Source organism: Lissotriton vulgaris, chromosome 6, assembly GCF_964263255.1.
Source record: "Lissotriton vulgaris chromosome 6, aLisVul1.2, whole genome shotgun sequence".
Taxonomy (NCBI): domain Eukaryota; kingdom Metazoa; phylum Chordata; class Amphibia; order Caudata; family Salamandridae; genus Lissotriton; species Lissotriton vulgaris.
Window position 1 is genome coordinate 230,579,382 of NC_141694.1, and position 26,693 is coordinate 230,606,074.

The 26,693-nt window shown below is 41.7% G+C and overlaps 1 protein-coding gene across 1 annotated transcript in view; it reads right to left on the minus strand.

Moving 5' to 3' along the window:
* The window catches only part of KLHL29 (kelch like family member 29), a 729,019-nt gene that overhangs the window by 228,953 nt on the left and 473,373 nt on the right, over positions 1–26,693 (minus strand). The window contains exon 4 of the mRNA XM_086926271.1: positions 14,385–14,523. Within this exon, the coding sequence (XP_086782397.1) occupies positions 14,385–14,523 (139 nt within the window). The remainder of the gene's footprint in view (positions 1–14,384; positions 14,524–26,693) is intronic.

Sequence of the window (26,693 nt, forward strand, 5' to 3'; positions counted from 1 at the left end):
GCCGGAGCAGCTGCCAAGTGCTGGTGAGACTGGTGCTGGCTGGGAGCAACCCAACAGCCAGAGCCTTGTTGCGCCAGTTATGACGATTGGCATGGTGTAGGCGCAACACTTGTCCAGGGTGGGGCCGGTGGCCTGAGGCCCAGGGCACAGACTGTGACTTCGGGACTGGTAAGGAGGCGCCCCACCGTGCCTTGTGATAAGCGAGGGGGAGAAACCCTGAGGGACGAAAGGAGAGACTGCCAGAGTCCCCCCCACCCATGTTATTCCTTTTGTCCTCCTGAACATCCTGGGGCGGGGCCCAGGTGTGGTGGAGTGGAGAGGGGGGCTGAGTGGAGGGAATCGATGGTGGATGCCAGAATAGGGCCTGGAAGAGAAGGTCATGCCTGGCCACAGAGCTGAACCACCGTATTGCTATTGGGGCCTTGAGTAGAGGGCGGCCCTGGTCACTCGGTACACAGGGAGAGAGGATGCGTACTGGCCATCGGCTGCAACCTGAGCCCACAGTATTGCAAATACAAGTGACTGACCTTCACTAAGATGGCTGAGGTGGGCTGTCTTGGCCTGAAGGCAGACAAAAACTTTGCGCCAGATTCTGGCATAGAGTAGCCTGGGTGTGTGGAGAGCCTTTTGAACGCCTCCTTGTTTATTTACCCTGTGTGGCCAACTTGAACGGAGCATTCAGTGGTACCAGGAGGACAGCAGGGAACTAATAGGATTCTAAAGGCAATACCCAGGTGCCACTCCACACGACTCCATCACCCGACAACAGAGTCCGACGACAGGCACCTGAAACAGAATGTCCCCTGACTCTTGGTTGATAGGCCCCCACAAACGGTTGGATTATCTTGTCCCACACCTCATTCTTGGCGGTTGGACGAAATAGCCTTGCAAGTGGTTGTGCCTGGAGACATCTGAAAACTATCATGAGCCACGATGATGGCTAAAGATAAGTATTCCAGAAATCCCAGACAAGGGAAAATGGACCACTTCACTAAAGTGCTGATACCACAGACAGAGACTGCAGAGCCTCAATCAGACATGGTATTGTTACCCCAAGCAATACAAAGCTTCAGAGAAGCACTTGAAGGTAAGAAAGGGAGGTCTTCTCTGAAGTTACACTCTTACATCAAGACCTGTGCAAGGTGTCGGAATGGGTGACGGAGGCAAAAACTAGAGTCTCTGAGGTGGAGGAGGTGGTGAAGGACCTCCAGAAATATGTGATGGACACCTGCAGCACTAACGCAAAGACATAATATGGTGACTGGAGGATGCTGAAAACAGGGCCCAGAGAAATAATGTCCACTTCCTAGAGGGAGTGGATGGGACTAAAATACTGGCGTGCGTGGCAATCTGGCTCAAAGATATAATCCCTTCAGAACAATGCTCAGCCAGCTTCGTTATAGAGTGGGCACACCGGGCAGTGAGTGCATGACTACCTCCGGCAGCCTCACCCAGACTGATCATTGTGAAGTTTCTTTACTTTTAGGACAGAGATATGATCCTGTGAGAAATGCATCTCAAAGGAGAGATCAGAAATGAAAACTCTAAAATCATGGTTTTCCCGGATTACAACAGTGAGGTCCAATGACAGCGTTGAACATTTGATTCCGTTAAAGCTGAACTTAGGACCCTTCGCATCCAATACGTGCTCCCTTTTCCTTCAAAGTTAAAGGTCATCTATCTGGGGAAAAAGCACTTCTTCCAAACCTCTGAAGACGCATGAGCCTAGGTGGAGGATAGACCTGTCCTCCACTCCTCAAAGGAATCCGCAACAGAAAGATGTCAAGAACAAACTAAGGAAGCGAGACCCCAGGCTTCGCAGCAAAAAAAATGTCGAACTGAATGTAGAATGCAATGTGCGGGAGGAGGAACGTACTGCACCTTGAGAAAAGCATCCCAAGACAAGAGACTCCTTGCTGAGGAAGATGGCGAACAGGCAAGGACTGGTTTCACACCAGGGTCAAGTCTTCGGATACCCATACTGACTTGGAGGACACCAGGATGTTCTTGGGACCAGAAACCCTACACCCACTGGCTGCTGAGATATCAGCTCTGGGGTAGGGTGGAGGGTCCGGAGCACAGTCAGCGCTGAGCGGGTTGCCAGACCCGGATCCAGTGGACCTAGGAACGGCCACTTGAACGGCCACTTGAACACCGGCGATAGGTGCTCCACATGCATAAATACACGCCTCTAGCCAGTGGCTGGAGCCTTCTTTGTGAATTGCATTGTTGGCTAGTTTAAATGTTTCAAGTTTTTGGGGGTTGAACACTGTGTAACTTTACTCGGGGTGGACAACAGACATCTCTGACTTCTCATCCTGGAGAATCATCTATTCACCAGAGGAGGCATGATGCTGGGGGTTTGTGGGAAGAGGGGTTTGTTGGGTGGGAGTTCAGGATACACATCTCCAGGGTACACAGTGGAGATTTCTTGGCCGGTGAGCCTACACAGTGTTGGCATATGCAGAATATAGACAGAAATACAAGAGGCAGTGTCAAAATTGCGACACCGGAAGACCCGCAGCCCCAATAGGCTACCGGCTGAATTGTATAAACGTTGTATAGACCTCCTGGGCCCCCACCTGCTGCTTCTCTTCAATGATGCACATAAAGAAGGCATGTACCCCTGACTTAAGGTCAGCAGCGATAGAAGTTATACGTAAAGATGGTAAACCGCACTACAGATGTGATTCATACCTTCCTACCTCCCTACTGAACACAGAGGTAAAGGTATTAGCAACAATTATAGCACCCGCCTCTTCAAATATATTACATTTCTTGTTCATGAAGACCAGTCAGGCTTTATGCCAGGATGGGCCACCAGATTAAATCTTCGTAGGACCCATAACTGGTTGATGAAAGTGAAGGATTCGAAGCCTGGGATCTCTTTGGCATCTCTAAGATAGGTGGTATCCTGGAAAGGGGTGCACTTAAGCCTTGGCCCATAATTAGTCAGGAATATGGCCTACACAGATACCAATTTATTAAGTATGCACAGTTGCGCCATGCGTGGCATGCAGAGGACATACAGTGCATGGACTTTCCTGAATATGCTCCACTAGAGGGAAGGCTTCGACAGGAGGAGCTTGTAGAGAAAGCAGCGTCTTTCACGTACAACGCCATAAACAACAACATGCCAGACAAAATAGGTAGGTTAGGGGAGAAAGAGTTGGGGCCCTTAGAGGATATAGAATGGAAAGTGGCCCTAATGCTTCCCAACGAGATAGCCATCAAAGCAAGGCTGCGACTTGTTGAATAAAAAATTCTACACCGAATATACTTTGACAGGGAGAAACGACATAGGATGGACAGGTCAGAGACACCATACTGTCTTACTTGCAGAGATGTTAAGGGCGATTTCTATCACTTGATATGGGCTTGCGCCTTTATACAAGCCTATTGTGAGGCTATAAATGGAGTGTTGGAGTTGATGCAGGGGTGTTGCTGCCGGTCGACCCTGGATTAGTAATCCTAGGAATCCCGAGTGAGGATTATATTAACATTGCCCAATTATTCTTCGCCTCTCTGGGTCTGGCAGTGGCAAAGAGAGATGTGGCCAGATGATGGAGTATGGAGGAGAATCTAACGATACAGGAATGGTCAAGGAGGATGGACCTCTACATGGCTGCAGAACATACTACGTATCTGAGCAGGGGCTGTTCTAAAAAATGCCGAAAAGTTAGAGGCCCATGGAGACAATACTATGCGTTAGATCTCTGGGACCCCACACCACTGTTCGTTGGTGATATCGAAAATGTTGCGAACAGGGAATATACAATGTTGTCCTGTTTCTGGGCTCTGAGGTGAAGATAGGTTTCGTTGACATCTACATTATATATTAACTCCAACATGGTACACTGGGGATGTTGGTATTCTGTCGTTGGTGGCTTTGTTTTATGCGGCTGAAGTTACGGTTTTGATATCTGTATGTACATGTCTTCTACAAAATAAAAAGAGTTATTTTAAAAAAATGAAGGCAGAGAGCGACATTACTAATCAGAAATTAGACCATGGAAATCTGGCAAACATGAGCACTGAGCATGTCCAAACACACTCAAACAAATCAACCATGGAGAAAAAAAATCACCATCCCATGAGGACCCTTTTCAAAAAGGAGTGGATGACTGATATTAGAAAAAGCAGCCTTGGAGAAATTAACAACAAAGCTCACTGTCAGGCGAGTAAATGGTTTAAGCACCAGAATGAAAATGTGAATTTGTCACAGGTAAAGTCATACAAGGACCTCAGGGCTATCTAACAAAGTCTAGAGATACACAATGTGTGGCAGATGTGGAGGACAAAAACCTAGTGGTAAAGTAGTATACCTGGATAACCAAAATAAGTTTCTATGCAGTAGAAATAGCTAACGTCATCAAGTCTCAAAGGAAAGGTTTCTAGAAAGGCCAATTGGCATAGTTCATGAGGAAGAGGATACATATCTTGCACCGAAGATTTTTTAGTGATAAGCAGAAAATTGTCCCTTGAAAACAGAAGCTTCAGTCTGTGTACACACTGAAAGCACACCGGGAAAAATCTCCACAGTTCAAGCAGGGCTGGGGAATCGATCACTAAACCAGAGAGTTATCAATTACAAAGAGGCACATGAAGCTCAACCAATGGAGTGTGTCTGTCTCCTGGGAATTTAAACCTGAACTACAGTAAAGTGTTCGCTACAAAAGGATTCAGGTCCTAACCACAACATCAACAAAAGTCAGCTATCATTGCTCTCCTGGAATGGGTTGGCACAACTAAATTAAAAACAGACCGCAACCTAAGTAGCTGGCTTAAAAAATTCCAAAATATTCCTTGCAGGAAACCTGGGGAAAGGATGAGGTAGCATTATCAGCGTACCATACAATGACAAAGGCAACAGTACAACTGTTGGAACATCGCAGGCTAATAGGAGGTGTGGATGCATTTCATTCAAGGTTAACTTAATGTGGTCAGCGGTGAGCTATTCTAAAATTACATAGTAGTGACCACAACTTAAAACATGGACATAATGCAGGAGTAAGTCTCTATAAAGAATTTACATCAACAAATCTAGTAAGAAAGAGGGTACTCATGGTACATAGCGCCATCATTTAAAGTACTACCAAACAGCTTGCCTGGATCATGAAATCATTGTAACAGGATACCTAAATAAGGCACTCTTTCTAGCATGCCTGCAAACCCCACCCTTTAGTTTGTATTATAAGATCCCAGAAATGGTACATAATTTATTGTAACAGGTAGAAGTACCACAAAGTTTTGGGCTAGTCTTTTCAATCGGGGCTGATAAACATAAATGGACCATTTAAGCCCAATTCACCTGCAAGGCTAACACACATAGTTGGTAATTCAGCCAAAGTATTGTACTAAACACTTGTACATTCACGCCTGTTGAAGCAGCTAGTACTTGCGAGAAAAGTGACCATTATCCGCAGGTAGTAAAAATGAAGTGGGAACTGAAATATAATGAACAACACAAGACAACCTCCCCAGAAGATAAATTGTCAGCCTGCCCACAAAAAAATGGGACGCCCACTCACAAGATAAGTATGAGAGTGGAAACAGGATGCAGAAGATGATCTTTTTACTAAAATAAATCAGCTGAAATGAAGATTTATAAATAACCTGATTCTCGGATAACATCGTAAAACTGCTGGTCGACTATCAGCAAGTAAAAATAAAATATTCTGACAATGTCGCAAAAAAAGAAAATTGGGGTCAAGTCAAAAAGATGAACGAACTTACCTGGTACATATATGAGTTAATGATCCTTCAAAAGGAACTCAAACAATGAAAACAAAGTTGCAAGGGTGAGCAAATAATAACTCAATCAGAAAACAACAAAATATTGGGAAGCCAAATCGGAATTCATGGACAGGAGATGGTTGGTTATTAATAAGTGGATAATATGGCATTCTGGAGATTTGTTCACAAATTAGAATCACTTGAATTTTCAATAAATAATATCAATGTTAATTCCTGGGAGACAAAACAGTCAAACCTCTACTACGTTGAGTCTCTGCCTAAGAAAATTGTGAGTACTTTCAATAGTTCGACTGGCACTAGGATTCACAAGGAAATCTTATAGGAGATATGGAAAATAGAAATCACTGACTAAAGGAGGAAAAGACAAATAATACTAACTCATCGTTAGTGATCTCCAGTGCCAACATAGTTAGAATAGTAACAGTCCTAAGAATCAGTAGAGAAACAGGACTGAATGGATTTCCTGCAGCAGCTTTTAAACAAGACCTAAACTCCTGGAAAACCCCTCTGCTAATAATCCATAATGGGGTTTTAGCCAAGGGTACCATTCTGGGCAATTGGCAGGGATATCCAATGCACAAGAAGGGGCCCACAGCAATCCTCAAAGCTACAGAATAGTAGCCCTCTTGGATGTGGAAGTGAGGGCTTTTGCTAAAATCTTGTTAGAGGAATTGGAGGACTGGGTCGTCAGGAGGAATATTCTTCTGGGTTTAAAAAAGACTTCAGAAAGGCTGTGAGACCCTGGATAATATTAAAGCTATTAATCTACTAGCTAAGAAGGCTCTAAAACAGAATTCCTCACTATATGTAAGTTTCTTAGATTATAGTTTAGCTTTTGATAGAGTAACCGGAATATCCGGTCGGGAAAGCTGAAGGTCTGGGTTATACCAGAAAACCTATTCAAGACAATCTGACTTTTACACACATGGGTTTGCATAAAACTGGCAACAGGACAACAATCTCAAACAAAATTCCAACCAATAGGAGCCTGAAAAAAGGTTGTAGGTTGGCACCAGTTTAAGTTTATTTACTGCTGACCTATACCCGTCGAGGGCTAACCTGCAAATCTTTCTTTCAAAATTAGAGGGAGAACATGTGCCTGTTGCAGTATGCTGAAGACACAGCACTGTAGGACTAAACAGCAATTGGCCTGCAGAGGGCAATAAATTGCCTCTAGCAATACAATCAAAGTAATGCACTAAACCTAAATCTGTCGAAAACATAACTTTTAAATTTCGGCAAGTTCCAAAACGAAGTACAAATGGCATATAGGTTATCAAAGAATATCCACTACGGAGACATCTTTTTATCTAGGAGTAAGGTTAGATTCAAAACTTCGGTTTAAAAATCAATTAGGGCAATTTCCATTCATACCAGCTACCTGCAAAATCAATGGCGAAAATTTACAAAAATGTAAACAACCCGAAAGGTACATAAATTGTAGAGATTTTCAGAGTGGAATTAGCACCAGCAATTTTATATGGTCTCCGATTTGGGACCTCTTAAAGACCTAGAGAATCTATACTCGGGCATAATCATTGTGGAATGTGGTATACCAAAATGCATTAAAAACCCTGATTTGGAAAGATCTAGCTGATTTTCCCAACATTCACACTGGAACTACATACTGTATTTAGATAAAATCCTAAATGAGCTACATATAGAGACTGAGATAACAAGAAGAACTATATTCATTTTAAAGGGGTTAAGTCAAGCCATTGGCAAAGTTGTCTTCATTCAATAAAAACAAAGACGTCTTTACCAGGTTTTCTAGAGCACCGCTTCTTTTAACATCCTACTCTTCACTGTCTCCTCAGCCATATTTATTTTTTTTAAACAAGAAACAATCTATAAGAAACAAATGAATACGAATTGGATTCATGCTACTACCATCATGGAAGAACAGTGTTGTATGTGCATGCGGAGGAGGGTGTGGATATCTGACAGACTCTATAGACCATGCAATCTGCTTGTATCCACATTTATTGCCCCTTAGATGAAAGTTCTTACGTATATATTTCAACAGACTGGGTGCAATGTTGATCGAGGCGGCAATTAATTAGTGCCAGTGCGGGTTGGGCCTACAGCTTACGAGCTGTTTATTGAAATTCTTGGATCTAGCTATATCTGAGCTGGAGAAAGTAAAAGTGGCCTTTCACACACAGTCATGCTTCTACATTAATGGCTCTGTCAGCTAGCACCTGTACTTATCACTTACAATTGGCAACATATTGGAAACAAGAATGAGGGCTCAGCACGATGTACCCATGGCTGCACTTGAGGGCACCGCATAAGGCACAATGTTTTTATCCACTTTTAGGTGGATTTATATATGCAACTGGCATTGTAATAATGAATCTAATGACCCAACCTGAATTACTTATATTAAATCAGAGATATGCAAGAAGGATCAGCATAATGCACCAAGGATGTAATAAGAAGCACAGAACTTAGCACTTTATTGATACTTTATACAAAAGACCAGTTGCTGGGTTTATGCATCTATGCATTAAGTGTTTTAATTATGACTTGAATAATCCCAAAACTAAACCTCTGTAGATGACTGATATGACAATAATGCAAATCCAGTCAAATGCAGTGTGTTTAGCTAAGGGGGGTTTGGTTAAGTACATTTCTTCAGCTCATGCCTCTTGATTTATTTGATGACATTACTGTTATTTCATTTACTATATTTACATTTTTTCTGTTGGAATGGTTTTTATTAACCCAACAATAAATGAATTTATATTATTTGAGGAGCCTTCAATATTAATAATGTATGAACACAGCTGAGGGCATGAACTTCACCTTCACCACTCACATCCTATACTGAATCTCACAAACGGTTCTGAAGGTGTTTCCTTGGTGGTCGGAAAAAAATACTTAACCTCTTCAATGCTAATGACAAGGGTAACTCGTCATGATGCACTGGTTGACCTGCGCTGATGACAAGGATAACTCGTCATGTATAATGGGGTTTTCAATAAATCAGCGCAAGAGGGGGAAAACCCCTTAGCAGCCAAGTGGTTAAGGTGAGTCAAGAATATCCTTAGAAAAAACTATTGTGCTTTTGTGGGACTAACTGCCTAGCAGTGTGTGAGTTAAATCATTGCTCACTTCATGACTATGACGATTTTTTCGAATACACAATCCTTCACAATTCACTCCATGTACTCTCATGCCAAACCTATCTAGTGTTAAAGTTAGCTTCCTGGTCTACTGCTACATCCATATACAGCTTCTTGGTAAACATTTTGGATTAACTCACATTTGAGATCTACGTCATGTTTTGTGATTCCGGATTCCTTTAGTACAGCGTTGGGTCATTGTAACAGTATTCCTGTTTAGCTGCCTCAAACTGAATTCCGAAAAAAACTGAGAACCTCTTCTTTGACACCAAGTCCTTTTCAGAGGCTAGCTTATGGTGGGCAACTATACTTGTTGCTCATCCCCCCCTCAACCTCCCCCAACACTGATGGCTAGGAACTGAGGGGTAAAATTCGATTCAAATCTCACTTGGAGTCCCAAATCAAGTGTTTATCCTCAACTTGCTTTACTACACTTAGGTCAATCAGAAGGACGCTCCACCTTATTCTGAAGGACTCTTGGAAAATGATTTTCCATGCCTTGGTTATGATCAAACGGGATTACACCAATGGTTATATTTGGGTTTGTCTGCTTTTCTAAACCAGTGGCTTAAAAAAATTCAGAACTCTGCTGCACGCCTTATCTTGAAGATTCCCCCGTGTTCGCCAGTGTCTCAACATCTTCACTGGCTTCCTGTCAGCAAGAGGATCCAATTCAAGGCACTCGCATTTGCCTTCAGGGCCTTCACTCATAAAGGTTCTCTTTACCTGAGGAGAATATTCAAGCCCTACCTACAGTCCAGATCCCTGGGATCCAATAATCTCAAACTGCTCCACGTTCCACAAATTCACAAAGCTAGAAGACGGGGAAGATCGTTCACTTACCTGGCATCCAAACTGTGGAATCCATTGCCACTCAGCTTGCATTGCAGTCCCTACTTTTTGACATCTGTCTAATGGGTAAACAGGCAGCTTCTTTACTTCCCAGCAGAGCTCTCGCTAGCACTTGGATGCCTCTTTGTAAGCAGTTGTGCACTCTACAAGTACCATGAATTCAATTGAATTAATCCTTGTTTGCCAGGTTTTCTGATTCTTTAGCTTTTTACTTGAACTATCACTGTCTTGCAGCACCTCCCTGTGTTCTTGTTTCCTGAGCTAGCATTTTTAGTGTATCCTTTTTTCTTGAACCTCCACTATTTCAACAATTAGCCTTTCAACAGTTTCTGTCTTTCTTTCCTTCCTCCGTTGTGTGTTACGTTCTTTCTCTTGCTTCTTTAGATTCAAGTTTAGTAGTATTGTTTGGTTACATGCTTTTTTCCCCTTTTTTCTAAATAGCCAACTCTTTAGGTCGTTGTCTATATTAGCTGGGTATTTGATCTCATCACCCTTTCTGTTACTGCCATACGTGTTCCTGCATGATCGCCAAGATTTGTAGGCATTACTGCCAATCTATGTGGTGTTCCTGCCCCTCTTGGAGTACTGTCTTCATTCTATTTGTATAACATCACCAAAGGTATCAGCTGAAAAGACACTGCCTTGTACATATATCTTACGTGTGGATATTTCAAGTCCATAGCTGTCACAGAAATTCTGGTAAGGGAACTTAATTGGCTTCAATCTTCCTGTGTTAAGCTTCAAAGAGCACCAGAGGGCTTTTGACTAAAGACTGAAGCTTTATTATTAATGCTGTTATAGGTAGGTCTTGCATGCCCTGTTTTTTTGTTATTCTGAATGTACAATGTAATGCCTGTCCCTTCTGAATTTTAACTTTCCTATTAGCAACATTCTCTTCAATTTGTCGACCCTGCTACCAGTCCTTGCCAGACCCGTGACGCTACCAGGCTGATCCCCTGCAACAATGGCTTTAAACAGTAGGCAAAATTCAGTTATCTGAAATATACATCAGATTTATTTCAACTACTACTAAAATGAGAGAGTTCATGAAATGTAAGGGATCAATAAATTGTGCGCTTAGCGCTTGATGGCAGTGCGGTGAGCTCATTGAGATTTAGGTTATACAAAATTACTAAAATGTGTCCATCAGAAATGTATACTCTCCTGGATTTCTGTCACCTATTTTTCAATAAACCACCACCCTTCTAACTCTACACCCAGTTACACACTATATGAAAAGAAAAACAAATGTTTTTTCTGATTGCTTCGCTGTGCTAAGATTCTTCTGTTCCAAAGATTCAATATTCAGAATAACGTGCAAACAGAAAACTAAAGGTTGATCACATGTTGCAGCCTAGGCACATATGGCTGCAGTGCCTATGCAGGACAATGAAGTAGGACCTGTATGTTTGCACATTATTCAGGGCTTTATTAAGAGTTCGGAGGTCTGTTGACCACCGTCTGGCTGTGCCGGTTCGACGGCGGTGATGCATCCGCTGTATTAAGAGTATTACAAGGTGTCTTCCTGACGAGCCAACTGCGGCAGTGGGACTGCTGTGTAAAGGTCAGCGGAAATAAAGGATTTGGGGTGCATACTCACCTCTTTCCAGTTCTTCTAAGCAGATTTCGACATGGATCCCTTTCTCCAGGTCCCCCCTACACGTGCTTTTTTACCCCAAGTAATACGACCCCGTCTTTGGCTAAATACAGGTAAGTGCTCTAGTAGAATTCCACAGTAGATGTCTTGGTACTAAGTAAGAACTGACCCTAAGTCAACACATGCAATATACAAATGATCCTTTAAACAACATATTGCCAGTAAGTATGCGAAAAATGAAAAATGTTATCAGTTGTACCAATGTTAGCCCCCTGCTTGGAAATGTAATAAAATATTATTGTCTAAAGTCCACTGCTCTAGCTTGTTTAAAATCTGCTTGGCAAAGATGTTTTGGAGAATATCCACTTAACTTTTTGATCTGTAATTCCTCGGTGAGGCTCAGGATCCCTTTTTAATTTTGCTCCACAAATAATAGCATTCGACATTAGGAGTCCACATTTAAGGCTCATGCTGAAAAAGATCTCCAGGTATCTAGTCAGGACTGGGGCTTTACCTGTGTTTAGTGAATCTATGGTGGCCTGGGTTTCAGCCATAGAACAAAAGCTACATCATGGGCATAGTCTCCATGGGGCCAGACAGAGTAAATGGTTGAGTGATTGGCGGACCTTCTGGTGCAAGTATAATTGAGTTGAGACTCTCATAATGGGAGACCCATGCGGTTGGTTTGATTGAATGATTTGTCGTCCAGGTACCCTGTCTACTACTATGTGCACTTATATGCTAAAAGAAATATGTATCTTTAACCTTTTAGACTCCAGAAGATCTGTCCAGACTGCCTCATCCCATTCCCCTTTGCTTGTTTTCAGAGTATGTCTGTAATCTAACCTATCCTTTATATTCGTAGAATGGACACAAGATTTAATAGCTTGAATAAAGAAGGTTTTCTTTAGTTGGATGTCTGGTTCAGGCACAGCATGAATCCTAGTTGCCTAACATCAAAAAGTATCTTCAATGGATTTTTTTTTTTATAAAGGTGACTATATACACACTAAAGAAACAGAATGTCACAGCTTAGCATGATTGCTGGGAGCAAGAGTTCTATCAATTATTCGGTTTGCTTTGAATGTGCACATCATACATAATAACTTTTCTTAACCTTACTTTATGGACCCTGCTGTTCTCTTATTTCCATACATGACCCTCTGCTTTACATTTAGTGGTCTCTTTACCTGGCTATCACAGATTCAACAAAAGTTAATGACAGAGAAAAGGAAAAATGTAGATTGCCAGCCTAAGGTAATTCCGAGATTTTGCAATCAACATTAACCTAAGCTCGGGCGAAACAGATCTTTGTAATATCTACACAGATTTCTCACTCTTGACTCACTCTTTACTGGCTGAGTAAATTGGTCCATGGTAGTTTGGAAGATTACTTGGACCTTGAACAAAATGATCTCACATTCATCACACATATTTCAACACATTGATCATTCACCTCCAAGGTTATTCATATTGCATGCAATCCAGGTAGCATATATCTGTATAATGCATGGAAGGTAATGAGAAAGGTGGTGTGGATCAACCATTCATTTTCAGAACAGACCTTACTCATGCTGAACCTTAAAATTAGAAATTATTATATGATTGTATAGTAATACAGGCTGGCACCGTCAGATATAACAAAAAAGATCTCCTCCTAAAACGCACTCTACAAAAGGCGGCCATTTAGTACATTTGGTCACTATCAATTTATATGGTCCATGAGCACACAGTGTGGTCTTTTTGATTTTTCACAGTCTTGCCTTAAGGTGAGAAGGATTAAAATGGCAACATCATTCATAAGTAATGAAACAATGAAGAAGTCTTTCACCTCATGCCAGACAGACTGAAGTAGAGATATACCAAAGGCGAACAAGCTGGAGGGACAGTAGACAAGGAGAACAACAAGATACCGCATGTTTACTATTTTCAATGGAAAGAAAATTCTGATTGCGTCCACAATGCTCTTCGGATAAGTAAGAATTGTTTTCCCAGCAACAAGATATCATACCTCACTTCTATTCTGAGGCATAACAGATGCAAAACAATTAAGGCCTATTAATGTATTATGATATCAATGAGACTCCCCAGTCCAGCCAAGACAACAACCTGAAATAAAAACAAAATGAATTGGATTAGATTGCACCTATCAGTGCACAACTGAAAAGCAAGCAGACTTGGATCCTCCTCTTCTCCATGCTAGTGCAGTCCAGGCGCAGACTGTGAGAAAAACACTGCAAAGCAAAAATGTAGCTCAGTTAATTTGCTATATATGGAAGGAAAAATTGTTATTCTGTTTTGCCTTTGCTACCTTGGGATGTTAATTATAAGAATGTTGTCAAACGATGTCCCCGTGTGCACACGAGGTAGGAAACTTGAAAATGTTGTGTTCTGAGAAATCAATGATTTAGTCATGCACTCCTAAGAAACTGAATGTCTCTATGCAGGGAAGGTGCTAAAGAAGATGGACAGTGGGGGTAAAGATGTGCTCCTTTCACACAACAGATCCATGTTCAAGATGAGATGCCTTCTAGTGTATCTTGAATTCTGTATTTGTTATATGCAGAGGCATTATGATTCACATCACAAAAACTGATTTGTGCTTTGTAAGATTAAATGTGTGCTAATGTGTTACACACAAGGCTGTTTATATGAGCATATAGTCAATAGAATGGGTTGCATATTAGATATGGCGACAGAATCCAATACATTAATGACAAAATCCAGGACTGCCTCTAAACTCATTGCAATTTGCTTTAGAGGCCAGGTCACTTAAGCCCTCATCACAGATAATGAAATGGGACAGAGGGTACTAGTGAACTGGACGTATTGCACTTTATCCGGGATCGGACAGGGATCGGATGGAATTGATCACAGATCGCGGTTGGGGGGCACATTCAAAAGAGGAGGGACGGGGGAGAATGGCTACTGGCTCTGTGACAGGATTTTCAATCTTCATGCGCCTGCAAGAGAGGGGGGAAGGAATAGAAAGCGACACAAATGCGCCCTACAAAAGAACAGAGCAGATCACAGCTGGAAGGAAGGCAAACCTTTTAATCAGGTCCTTGAAATACAAGCTGCAGGAAGCTAGAACATTTTGGTGGACTTCAAACTCTTTGCCTTCAACAATAATTTTCAGGTCTGTAAACTCTCTCGCTCTGCGCTGCTGGTTCAACTCCTTCAACATTTCTGCAGAACAGAGAAGACAGACATTGCCAGGGTTCCAATTAAGAGCTTTCGTCAATTAGAGAATCAGGAAAAAAAATAACTTGCGATTTTTTTGGGGACGAGTGGCTCAACAGTGACAGTAAGAGTGGTCAAGACAGAGTGAAAAAGCATAGGAAGGAACAAGTACGCTTTAACAATGAAAAACGAAAACAAGAAGGAAAGAAAGAAAAAATAGTGAAGTAAAATAAGCACAAAACAATCCTAAAATAGGGAGGGGAACAAAATAACATTTTCAGCATTGACAAATCAGGAACATAAAATATACTGTCGCAGAAAGGTTAGCAAGAACAGCGGCGAATCGTTGCAGCTAGATGGGAATGCTCTTTGAATATGTTACACTGACAGTAAAGAAAAGCATGGCATGGGCACAGTGTAAATGGAGGCGGTTCACAGAGAGACAACCACACACCCGCAGTAACAACACGTCATTGGTGTGTTCATAGGATTTTGTGAACAGCCATTCTAAACACAGAAGGGAGCACGGAAATGGGGGGTGGTTCGTATTCACCCTGCGATGAATTATTTAAAGCATGCAAGGATTCGAAGGCAGACAAAAGAATTAAGACAATAAAGCGACCATAAAGCGAACAGACAGCGAGGTGCTGCAGCTCCTACCAATGCGCTCAGCTGGAGGTCTTCTGTGTGGCTCATACATTCAGGTGTTCTAGTTGCATTTACCAAGCGAACTGTCAGGAATAATGGGGTCTGTCACATCCCACAAGGGACCGAATAATCCAAAATAACATTGGGGAATATTGTCAACCAACAGCACGAACCTACCTTCTGCACTGACGCCTGTCACCGGCACTGTGCATTCAGAGCAGCAAAGAACATGTGACACATGAAATAGGCCCTCCTGCAAATAAACCAACCAAGCAACCAAGGAGAAGGGCTCACTATAAAACTCTGTGATGCAAGTGCGGAAGGTAGTATCACAGGCAGGGCTCGGAACACCTACTGTTTTTGGGTGGGGGGGGGAGGGGGGTGTTAGGGCTTATGGGATTGTCAGTTTTGCTGTTTTTTTTTTGTTTGCAATAGGTCAAGTTCTTCAGCAAGTGCTGCCAAGGACAACTATGTTTTTTTTTTACCATGCAGGTATGAGTGTTCCCAAGGAGTAATCTAGGCCATCGTTTCAAATCGGTCCAGGGCCAACTGAGCCTTTCATCCTTCAGTAATCAATGAAACGGGCACATTTGAGTTGGGTGATATTGACATCTGTTATTGAAGTCCCAAAAGTTCAATTTGTTTGTTGTCTAATTAGTCATCACTGTTTAGCATAATATAAATATCTTAAGTGAATGTAGAACAAGCAAAGACATAAAAAAGTGGCAGTTGAGAAAAACAAAACAATAGACCCATTGGAATCCTCAATTAACCCATAAGATCAATTCTGAGAAGCTTTCAATTCATTCAGGAGGAAAGTGTCCAGACCGAGCTTTGTACTTATTGGAAATGTGGAAAGTGTTCTTGAATGCTGTTCTCAGACACACAGATAACGTTTAGGTTTACCAGGTCCATGCGAGAAAAGCTAATCCATTGGAGTTATTTTCTTTGAATTCTGGGGCTTGAAGCTATAGGGTAATGATCAGTTAATCAGCACTACAAATCCCAGCATGCACCAAGAAAATCTGGTCTGGATGAGGTACTCATGCATGGAAGAGGGAGCCTTGATTCACATAAATCAAAATCATTTATTGCACATCGGTGGGCCATTGAAAGGAACTGAGATTCACATGCCCAAATATAAATTTACAAAGAATAGCTTAAGTGCACCAAGAAGATGGTTCAGGCATCTCCCAATCATTCAAAGAAAACATTTGAGAATCAGATTTCAAATTTGCAATTGGGAGTCATTAGTTCGTGGCAAACTAAGTTGCATTACTTAAATACAATTAATATATCCTGACAGACAATTTTTCTAATTGCTAGCGGTCACAGAGCAGAGAAAGTATGAAAAAAAGACATCTCTATCATCTTGATGTGAATGACAATGCTATTAGTTGATGGTCCTTTAATGCAAGCTTTAAATGCTGTAGACGACACCCAAAGCACTCCTAATCCGTTATCTTCCCCAGCTGCCCTCCAATTTCTCTGCCAGGCCTGCACTTGAAGACCCCGTGGGCCTGATTCACAGAGGTAAACGTACACTTTTGTGTAAGTTTATGATTTCAATTCACAAAGAGATTTACAAGTAGTATCTTTATAAGTGCAGAGTCTCTGCACATAAAAAGATAGGATTGCCCTATCCTTTCATGTGTGGAGACTCCACACTCAAAGATAGTACTCGTAAACCCTTTTGTGACTAGCAAACAATCTTAAACTTACACAAACTGTACGTTTACCTATGTGAATCAGGCCCACAGGGTCTTCAAGGGCTGGCAGAAAAATTGGAGGGAAGCTGGGGAAGATGATACCAGATTAGGAGTGCTTTGGGTGTCGTCTACAGCATTTGAAAGGTATGCCTAGAATGAGGAGGACCACTCCAGGAATAAATAATGTCTCCCTGCCATAAGATAGCAATTATTGTCAGAGGTTAACATCTATCAGCCACCTTTTTGGCATAAGAGGGGAATCCCTGCCACCAGGAGTTTAATGAGAATCCCTGGCCTTATGATGCCGGCTGTCTGCTTTATGGTGGCCACTCCTGGCACACTGTGAACATCCCCGTCTTGTCGGGGGCATTTATGACTATGGATAGGTCTGCTCAGCAAAAGGTGCTCATCAATGTTATCTGATGGAAATTGTTAGCATAGCCACAGTCACATAATTTTAGTTCATGCTGGTTAAGGGTAAGGTGGGATGTAACCTTAGTTACAACATTTGCAATTACATCTGTGCCATTAAGGATGAGGTCATAAGCATTACATTAGGTGTGCGATGTGTGGTTTCCATGGCTTTTTGCCAAGTTAAGACTAACCAGAACTTGTGAATTTCCATGTTTTTTTTCATTTGGAACTCCTCATTATTACTACACTTTACCCTTTGTTTTTTCAGTAAACATATAGAATATATAAAATTATTTTTTATATTCCTTTTTAAAATGATGTTAATAATGAAATCATTATTTTTTTTAAATACAGACATCAAAATTACCTTGTGCAGCCGAGTCTTTGATTTAGTTTTTTAAGAACATATTTTAATTGGCATTTTCCATACAGTCTTTTCATAATACATGCATGATTTTTCCCGTCTTTTTTACATATCGTGTTCGGTATTCAACATATAATCGGTTATTCCATTCTAATTTATGAAAATAAGTAATGATGTTTTGCTTCTTTTCGCTCTGAACTGGAACTGTACATAAACGTAATGTTATGCTGTTGTTTCCATTCTTACATGACACCTTAGTTGTTCGTCTAGTCGCCCATTTTCTAGATCAGGGTCCAGCATTGCCAGTTATTTAAAACTACGTAACCGTAAAATACACCAGAATCCCTGATAATGTAATCACCAATGTAATTTCAAATGTCAAGTGATGTCATCAATTATGTAATTTAATAGCTCATCAGTGATGTCCTCTGCGAGTTTAAGACTAGTGCATGACAGAGTCGTGTGTTGTGGCGTGTTTAACTAAAAACAACTATAACCTCACTTTACCAGTATTTGTTCAGGGGATGTCAGATTTTTTGTATCACTTTTTCCAATTTATGTGTTCTTACCTATGCTTGTTCAATGAATCTATTTATATACATATGTCTATATATATATATATATATATATATATATATATATATATATATATATATATATATATATATATATATATATATATAGATATATATATATATATATATATATATATAAAATCATATATGTATATCTTTATGTAGATCTATCTATCTAGCTGTCTATCTGTCTATCTGTGTCTATCTGTCTGTCTGTCTATTTGTCTATATATACACACCTATTCACAAACACAGGTTTATTTAATGGGGAAAAACTAGTAGACTAGTGACCGCAAGGCTCATTTGTCTGCAGTAGTAAATTGGGTCAGTATCCTCTGGAGAGGAGGCAGGTCATTATTAGCCCTAAATAACAGCTTCATGCCAGATCAGAATACTGGAGCAAGAGCCCTTCATCCTCTGGGACTGGCCAGTTGATGGAGCTAATCATTTATCGTACATAAAAGGTGATAAAAGAAAGGACATTCGAACTAGATGCATTGTCAAACAAGTCCTCTCATCAAGAAGTTTTGCTCAGGTTTTGGCAAGGCTGAGCAGATGGAAATAACGCAGTCGGTCTTCTACTAATCATACCACATTCAATGAGGCGTCACGCAGAGGGCACTTTGGTCCAAGATGGAGCAGTAGCAGACATATGCTAGTACTGCCCTTTGATTAACACCTCGCCTGCACATCCTGCAGAGTGAGTACTACACAGAATAGAAAGAGTTGGATAGAAACCACGAGCCAGGTCGCGTGCTGTGCACAAATGTTTGCACAGAGTGATAATTGGTTCTTCGACTCCTTTTTCACATTATACCAATGCGCAAAATGTGTCTGTGCTAAGAGCAACTGGCATAGTTTGTTTCTGAAGCGAGGCTGAACTTTTTTAATGAGTTGTTCGCAAAATCATTTCCACACCAAAGTGTTTCTCTTTTTACTGCTTTTATAAATAGAATTTCAAACTATAATTATTGCATTCAATTGTGGGCAGAGTACTTTGTCTCATAAATGGCAATTCATCTATGAAGCTATTTCACGAAAGAGTTACAGTGGATGACATATAAGGCTTTATTATGGTTACACTCAATGTGGTGGGGGTGCATTCCAAATGTAACAATACCAGGGGGCCCTACTAATTGCAGTTGTGCAGAATTAACAGGAATCACAATCTGAGCTCTTAAATCACATGAGAAGGAAGGAATCACCAGGGAAATTAGGAATTCTGGGTCAGTGTCCGAGTAATTAACTCCCCTTGAGATGTTTTACTATGATCGCCAAAACATGCCTTTCTAGACTCTTCCCTCCATTATCCCTCCTTGGATCACTCCAAACCTCATTTTAATACTCTGATCTCCCACAAAAGCCTTCTAAATACTTTCCTCACCTATCCCTCCTTTCACTCATTTTAATATTATGATTACGCTAACCCATTTCTAGAGATTATTCCCTCCTTCATCTCTCCTTATATTCATCTCAAACCGCATCTTACTTCTATTGCAGCCACTTGACAGATATACTATTTTTGGATGGGAACTATTTAGTGCTTATTCAAAATTCCAAAGCAAAACAACAAAAGATAACACCTAAAAATGTTATACAACAATGAAACAATAACACAACAAATCCACACCAGAACACAATACAACCACATCACAAACATGTAACTTATAAAAAGGACAATACCACAAAAAACAATACCACAATTAGGAGTTAAATCTTCGTTACTTAAAGTTCTAAAACTCAGTTGTAGAAATATTATGCTAACAAAGCGCAAATAACCTTTTGATTTAACCTCATTATTAAAACTAGTTGCACTGCCATTTTACTGAATATTGTGACTTTAGTGCATTTCTCCATTATGCCTTCATTTTTACTGTGCATATATTCCTATATGTAACATTAAAGAGTTGTGCATTGACCGAAACATCTTAATTTTGTTGTACTGCTTGGAGTCCACCATACTTTTCCGTCCTTGTCCTGGCCTGTGCAGAATCTGGCCATTCTTAGCTGTTTTAGTGTTTATTGTTTCTGCAAATTCAACAATTGGGGGTAATATTTGTTTACTCAGAAATGACAAGCTTTATTTTTGAGTATACCCGACATGTGCTGTTATATTGGGTGAGTAAATTTGGCAGTCATGCAAGGGAGAGGGACATGGTTATAGTTTGTTGATGCTTTAAGAGGGGTGGATTAATGAGCTCCTCTGTTCTTTATTTACTGCTTCTCGGAACCTCAGCACTCAATGAAATCCATGCTTAAAAATGTTTGCGTTTAAAAGGGTTTGTACAAGCAGGTAGTGTGGCCACATTCAGAGAGACACGCTGAACATGTTATATAATATAGGGATAGAATTCCAAGGAATCCGGCCCTGTGTCTTTGTTGATTGAACCTCTGATTACAGATGATGTGAATTGGCTGCCCCAAATGTCCTAATGTGGGATTATTTTCTGCATGTAACATGGACTTCTGTTCCCTACAATCTTGAGTGCAGTAGATAGCACTTTGAATTTTGTCCCCGACACTATTAGCAGTAAAATTATTGTGTTTAAATTGTGTTTGAAATGGACATGCTTCTTCAATAGTGAGACAAAGTTAACTAACTTTACACTTTTCGTGATCTATCAATTTTCTTTGATAATATTTCCACAGTTAAGAATTGCAATTATAAGTGATTTAGGGCCATATGTATGAACACATTTCCACATGGAAAGAGAATTGGAAAAAACCTTTGATACATCTGCCCCATAATCATTCCCAGTCTGTTTCCTACGAAGAAGTGATAGCACTTTGCAGAACAAGAATCAGGTACATTTAAAATGGGTTGTTTTCTCCTTTGTGTTTATCCGGAGAATGCAAAGCAGGTATGTGTAGTAGATAGCACCCAAGAGTTTGACACTGTGTTCAAGATTTGGTTGGACCAGAGGTAAAGGGCAATTTGAAAGGGATCTTTTATTTTTTCAATTGTCACTAACCATTAACAGAATGGCATTCACAGGAGGAAGCAGTTCTTGTGCTTTTGAGGCACACATACTCTGGTGTTGCCTTGACTCTCTTCTTCAAGATGAACCTGGATGTCATCTGCTTACATCTGACATTTGATCTCGTGTAAGAATATAGGCGACACGTCGGGTGCATTGGAATTTGCTTCTTCTGACTTCATTTTACTGACTTGAAAATAGTTGGAAGGAACAGACTTAATCGGATAGGCTCGTCGAGACCAAACACAACAGTACAGGTCACAGATATAAAATGTGAATTACAATCTGGCAGATGCCATCCCACCCACCACCATTCAAGAGCACCGTAGTGCAATATAATGGTGATAACTGGACACTCCCATTTCTTAACCATATCAATTACTAAGTAGCCCTCTCTATAAACCTTTCCTTGCCATGCACCCAATTCTCTTCTCTAGCCTCCTTTTCAATCCTCCTCACCCATCTTTTGGCATTTATCCATCTCTTTTTGCAATTTCGCCTTTACGTCAGTGGTGGCTCCTCCGCTATCCATTGCCCTACTGCCCACCCAGTTGTGTGAGAAGTTGGTGAGGCAAGCAGCTGCCACAAAAAAGGTCTCCTTTCTTTGGGTTCATTGTCCATTGCAGTTGATATAATATTAATTGTTATTTTATTGCCAGACGTCATGTTTTAAATCCTTTTTGTTTTTATAAAACTAAATTAGTTCAATCAAGAATGTATTACACACGTTTGGTATTCTTGCTTTCAGGGACAGAACCTCATTTGGAGGCCAGAGGTTCATGCTGTAACCTAGCCCACTCATAAAACAAATCAAGAACTGCCTGAAAGTAGAAAGCTAACAACAGTTAAGATACTAAATTGGGCTTGAGGGCCTTTGGATTAGACTCTGAGGTTAACGGCAAGAGCAAATCATCTGCCAACTTAATCTTTACACACACCCATAGTTTGGGATGATGAAGTGATAAACAAATAATAAGCCTCTATGATTTACAACATTTTGCCGCAAGGCCCGCCAGTGATTGGCCATTTTTGGAGCAGAGAAATTTGGTAATCAAATGGTTCTGAGGTTAAAACTGTAGGGCAGTTATATTTTATGGTCACTATTAGTCACAGAAAAGGTCGAGAGACTGCATGGCATTAATTATAGAATCCCTATCAATGTTACAAATGGTGTACATTTTCTACTGGCATGGTTTTGGGAGCAGAGTAGTTGATATATGACACGGTAGGTCAGCACAAAGCCTTATTTCTGTACCATCCATTCTGGAGGAGGCAATATATGTGAGGTTAGGAAACATTGTCGAATACATATAAATTATGGTATACAAAGTTCAGATGAATGCAAACTTTACCCTATGATCCAACTTTGGACACCTAGACAACCAGAGCATACTCCTTACTATAAGATACTGTAAATATATCCGAGATAACTACAGTAAAACTCTGAAACGATTTCTCACTAGTAGAGTGCAAATGACACAATGCACTCTCCCCTGATAATCCTCTTCGAAACTTGTCCTGCGATGTTTTCTTCTTTCCCATGGGCCCCGCTGTCCCTGCCCAAGTTTGAGTCAGTGGATGCTCATTGCACTCCAGGTTCCCGAAGTTAAAGAACAGATGGGGAGAAATGGAATGCGCCCTCCTTCACTGGTACAGAGTAGTTTCAGCTGGGTGGGAAGACAAGAGGACAGAGTGGAAGAAGGCTACCTGCGTTGCCCAGATGCAAACCAATGCTGGGTGCCCCCACGGAGGGGCACAGGCGCCCAGGACATATAGACAACAAGGGGTGGTGAGGGACAGAGTCTCTGAATTAAACAGAATACTCTCACCCAGTCAAGAGATCAGGGCTAGATCCAACACCGTTTTTTAGCTCACTGCACCATCCCAGTTTCAGAACCTGGCTGTATGCAAATTAGTCTGTTCCTGTCCCAGTGCATGATGGGAACAGGGCAAACCAAACTACAAAAGTCAATTCTTATACTGGGAAGGAAACAAGCTACCGGGGACCGGTTTCTGGCATTTCAGCCGTCTTCGGCCCGGCTTGCTTGAATCCTGATGGTGCAATGAGCAAGGGACTCACATCTGAGTATACCCTTCCACGCTTAGGGTGGACAAATAGACAGCATTGAGGAGAAAAAAAAAAATTCTTTCACTAAGATCAATCAATCAATCAATCACAGGCATTTATATAGCGCACTACTTACCCGGAGGGTCTCAAGGCGCTAGGGGGGGCGGGGGGGGTAGTGCTGCTACTGCTCGAATAGCCAGGTCTTGAGCTTCTTCCTGAAGGAGAGGTGGTCTTGGGTCAGGCGCAGGTCGGTCGGTAGGGAGTTCCAGGTCTTGGCGGCCAGGTAGGAGAAGGACCTTCCTCCTGTTGTCGTTCTTCGGATGCGGGGGACGGCGGCGAGGGCGTGGCTGGCTGATCGGAGATGTCGTTTGGGAGCGTAGAAGTTGATGCGGTTGTTGAGGTAGCTAGGGCCTTGATCGTGTAGGGCTTTGTGTGCGTAAGTGAGGAGGCGGAAGGTGATTCTTTTGTTGACAGGGAACCAATGCAGGTCTCTCAGATGTCCGGAGATGTGGCTGTGTCGTGGGATGTCGAGGATGAGTCTGGCTGAGGCGTTCTGGATCCGCTGGAGTCTCTTCTGGTTCTTGGCGGTGGTTCCGGCGTAGAGGGCGTTGCCGTAGTCCAGTCGGCTGGTGACGAGGGCCTGGGTGACCGTCTTCCTGGTCTCGGTGGGGATCCACTGGAAGATCTTCCGTAGCATGCGCAGGATGTTGAAGCATGACGAGGAGACGGCGTTGACTTGTCTGGTCATGGTGAGGGAGGAGTCCAAGATGAAGCCCAGGTTGCGTGCGTGGTCTGTCAGTTTGGGTGCGCTGCCCAGGGCGGGGGGCCACCAGGAGTCGTCCCAGGCGGAGGGCGAGGAACCCAGGATGAGGACTTCCGTCTTGTCTGAGTTCAGTTTCAGAAGCCACTAATCAAATATTCCCTACTCTCAGGAAGGGAAGCTGTCTGAATTCCCTCAGATGCTTCATAAAGTGTTCAGATTGGCTTTTGTGGTGCTCCAGGAAGGGGCAAGAGCACCTCCAATGAGTTTTTGGGTTCCTCGAAGAGGTGCAGCAGACCTCTCCCCGCAGATTCCCTCAAAAGATGCCTTGAGCCTCCTAGTTGCAGCTGGTTTGGAACGGTGACAGAGTTGAGGGCCGGGGTGAGGGGACAGGTTACAAAAAAAGAAGAAAAAAAAAGACTTACCTGCTGGTCACCAGCCGTAGCCTCTCCTGCGGCCTAATTGTTTTCCTGGCTCCCAACAGCACCCAGGTTTCCGGATTGCCCTAGCCTGTCACCAGCATGACAGCAGCGTCAACATTGGTCTGAGTGCCATGGTTTGGTGCTCAGACAAGGAGTGGGAACCTGTGCATGTTTTACACCCAGGCTGTGCAATATAGCCGGGTAGAGAACATGCAAAGTGCGCATGATGGTTTGGCCAGCCCAAGGCGGCGGACCAAACCACTATGTGCAATTATGGTGCACTAACCACTTCTCTTCCCGCGGACATCACAGGAGCTCAGTTCCGCCCACCATAACCTGGCTGTAAACTCCATACTAAAAATTAAATGATGATAATGTTTAGTCATGATAATTTTATTTTTCCTTTGCACTGTTTGGAGAGCAGTGAGGTGATGCTACTCTGCCTTAGCGGAGGAGCCGCTGCTGAAACCTCCCAGGAGTTGTACTGATACCCCCAGGAGAAATCGGCTTGCTTTTTAAGCATCACTGGAGCTTGTGCATTCACACATAGGTTCTGGAGTGTGGGACTCCTGGTTGGTCCTAAAGCTGCAATGACTGCAGTGTAAAAATAGAAAAAAGACTCCTATTCACTTCTTGTTAAATGTTCATTGCTTTATTGAATATGCTTAGATGAACAGTGGCTACAAATGCATGTTAATTATTGTCACTAAGAGATGGTACCATCATAGGATGTTATTAATATGGTTTACAATGACTTTAAATGCATATGTCTTTTTTTTACAATTTTGGTGACACCCTCACAAAGCCAGCAGACTCTACTCTTTTTAATACAGCCTATGATATTATGTCTATGTGTAAGTGGTCATGGCTTGCTGGGGAACTAGCTGTTCTGCGCATCAAATATATTTCCATCTGTCAAATATGTAGATATTTGCAAATCAATGCATAGTATTTAGTAATGTGTGCGTAATAGAGTCATTTTCCTTTTTACAAGAAAAAGCACTGACTGACAATGATTTGTTGAGTGTGACTGTAGCATACCAGCGAGCTGGGCGTGCTAGCCCACGAACCGCCCTTGGACTGCTCTGCTTCGCTACTCTGGAGAGTCAAGTGCTACATTTGGGCACCCAGTAAAGACAAAGATGCAAACTTATTACTTGTTAAGGACTCACATCCTTCGCATCTTATCACCCAGTTTCCTACAACAGCTGTTGCATACGAATGTACAGCTTGGGCTGTGTAAGTTTATTAATATGTCGAGAGTGCATATAGTTCTACAGCACTCAGACTTTAGTCGTAGGCACATCATTATCCTCATTACAACACAACTTATGCTCTTCAACCCAAAGATAAGCCAAGCCTTTTCTTCACTGAGCTGTACAATGCACAATATCTAAACAAATGGGTGCCTTCTCCTGGGCGAACCTTATATCTTCACACCCCATCTCCATCCTGAACTAACTGTTAGTGATCCAAGCCAAACCATCACAACAGATTTTTTTTCGCTCATGAAACCCGATTTTGGTATAAAGCACTATCAACAACTAAAGCTGTTCCCTACTGCATTTTGGGAGTCAGGCTAATAATCCACACGATCATGAATTTTCACTGATGACATTTAAGGGTGTGTAGTACCAAATAAGCCCCCGGGCTCCTTCTGTAATAATGCTCACATTAATAATCTCCCTATTGCTCAGTTACTTAACTGTACTTAGGCAGAACATAGAAATAAATCAGCTGCAGGTGAAGCTCTCTATTCTGAAATATCATTATAAATGTTATCAATTATGCAGCAAGAAGCATGCTGGCAACCATGAAGCATTCATTTCCTAATCAAACACCGCAAGCAAAACTTCTCATGCAAAATAAATCAACTACAAACACAAACAATTCAGACATTTATAGACTGCGAACATTTCAATAGGCACGAGTATGCTCGCCACCTGAAGTAATTGGCATCGCATTACCAGTCAGTCAGGCCACCAGGAGGTTAAGATTATGTTAAACTAACATTTGTGAATGTCAGCACAACCTCAAACGGCATTATATGGGTTGTAAAATATAATTACCATTCTTTATAAGTGTATGAAGCTTTTCTGCCAAACTCCTAGTTTGGGGCATTTTTAATGTCTTTCAGTTCTTATGCTCCATCCTGCTGCTTAAAAGTATGAAAATCAGCACACAAAAAAATCTCTTATAATGTGATGTTCCTTGACGCACTATACCTGCGGGCTTGAA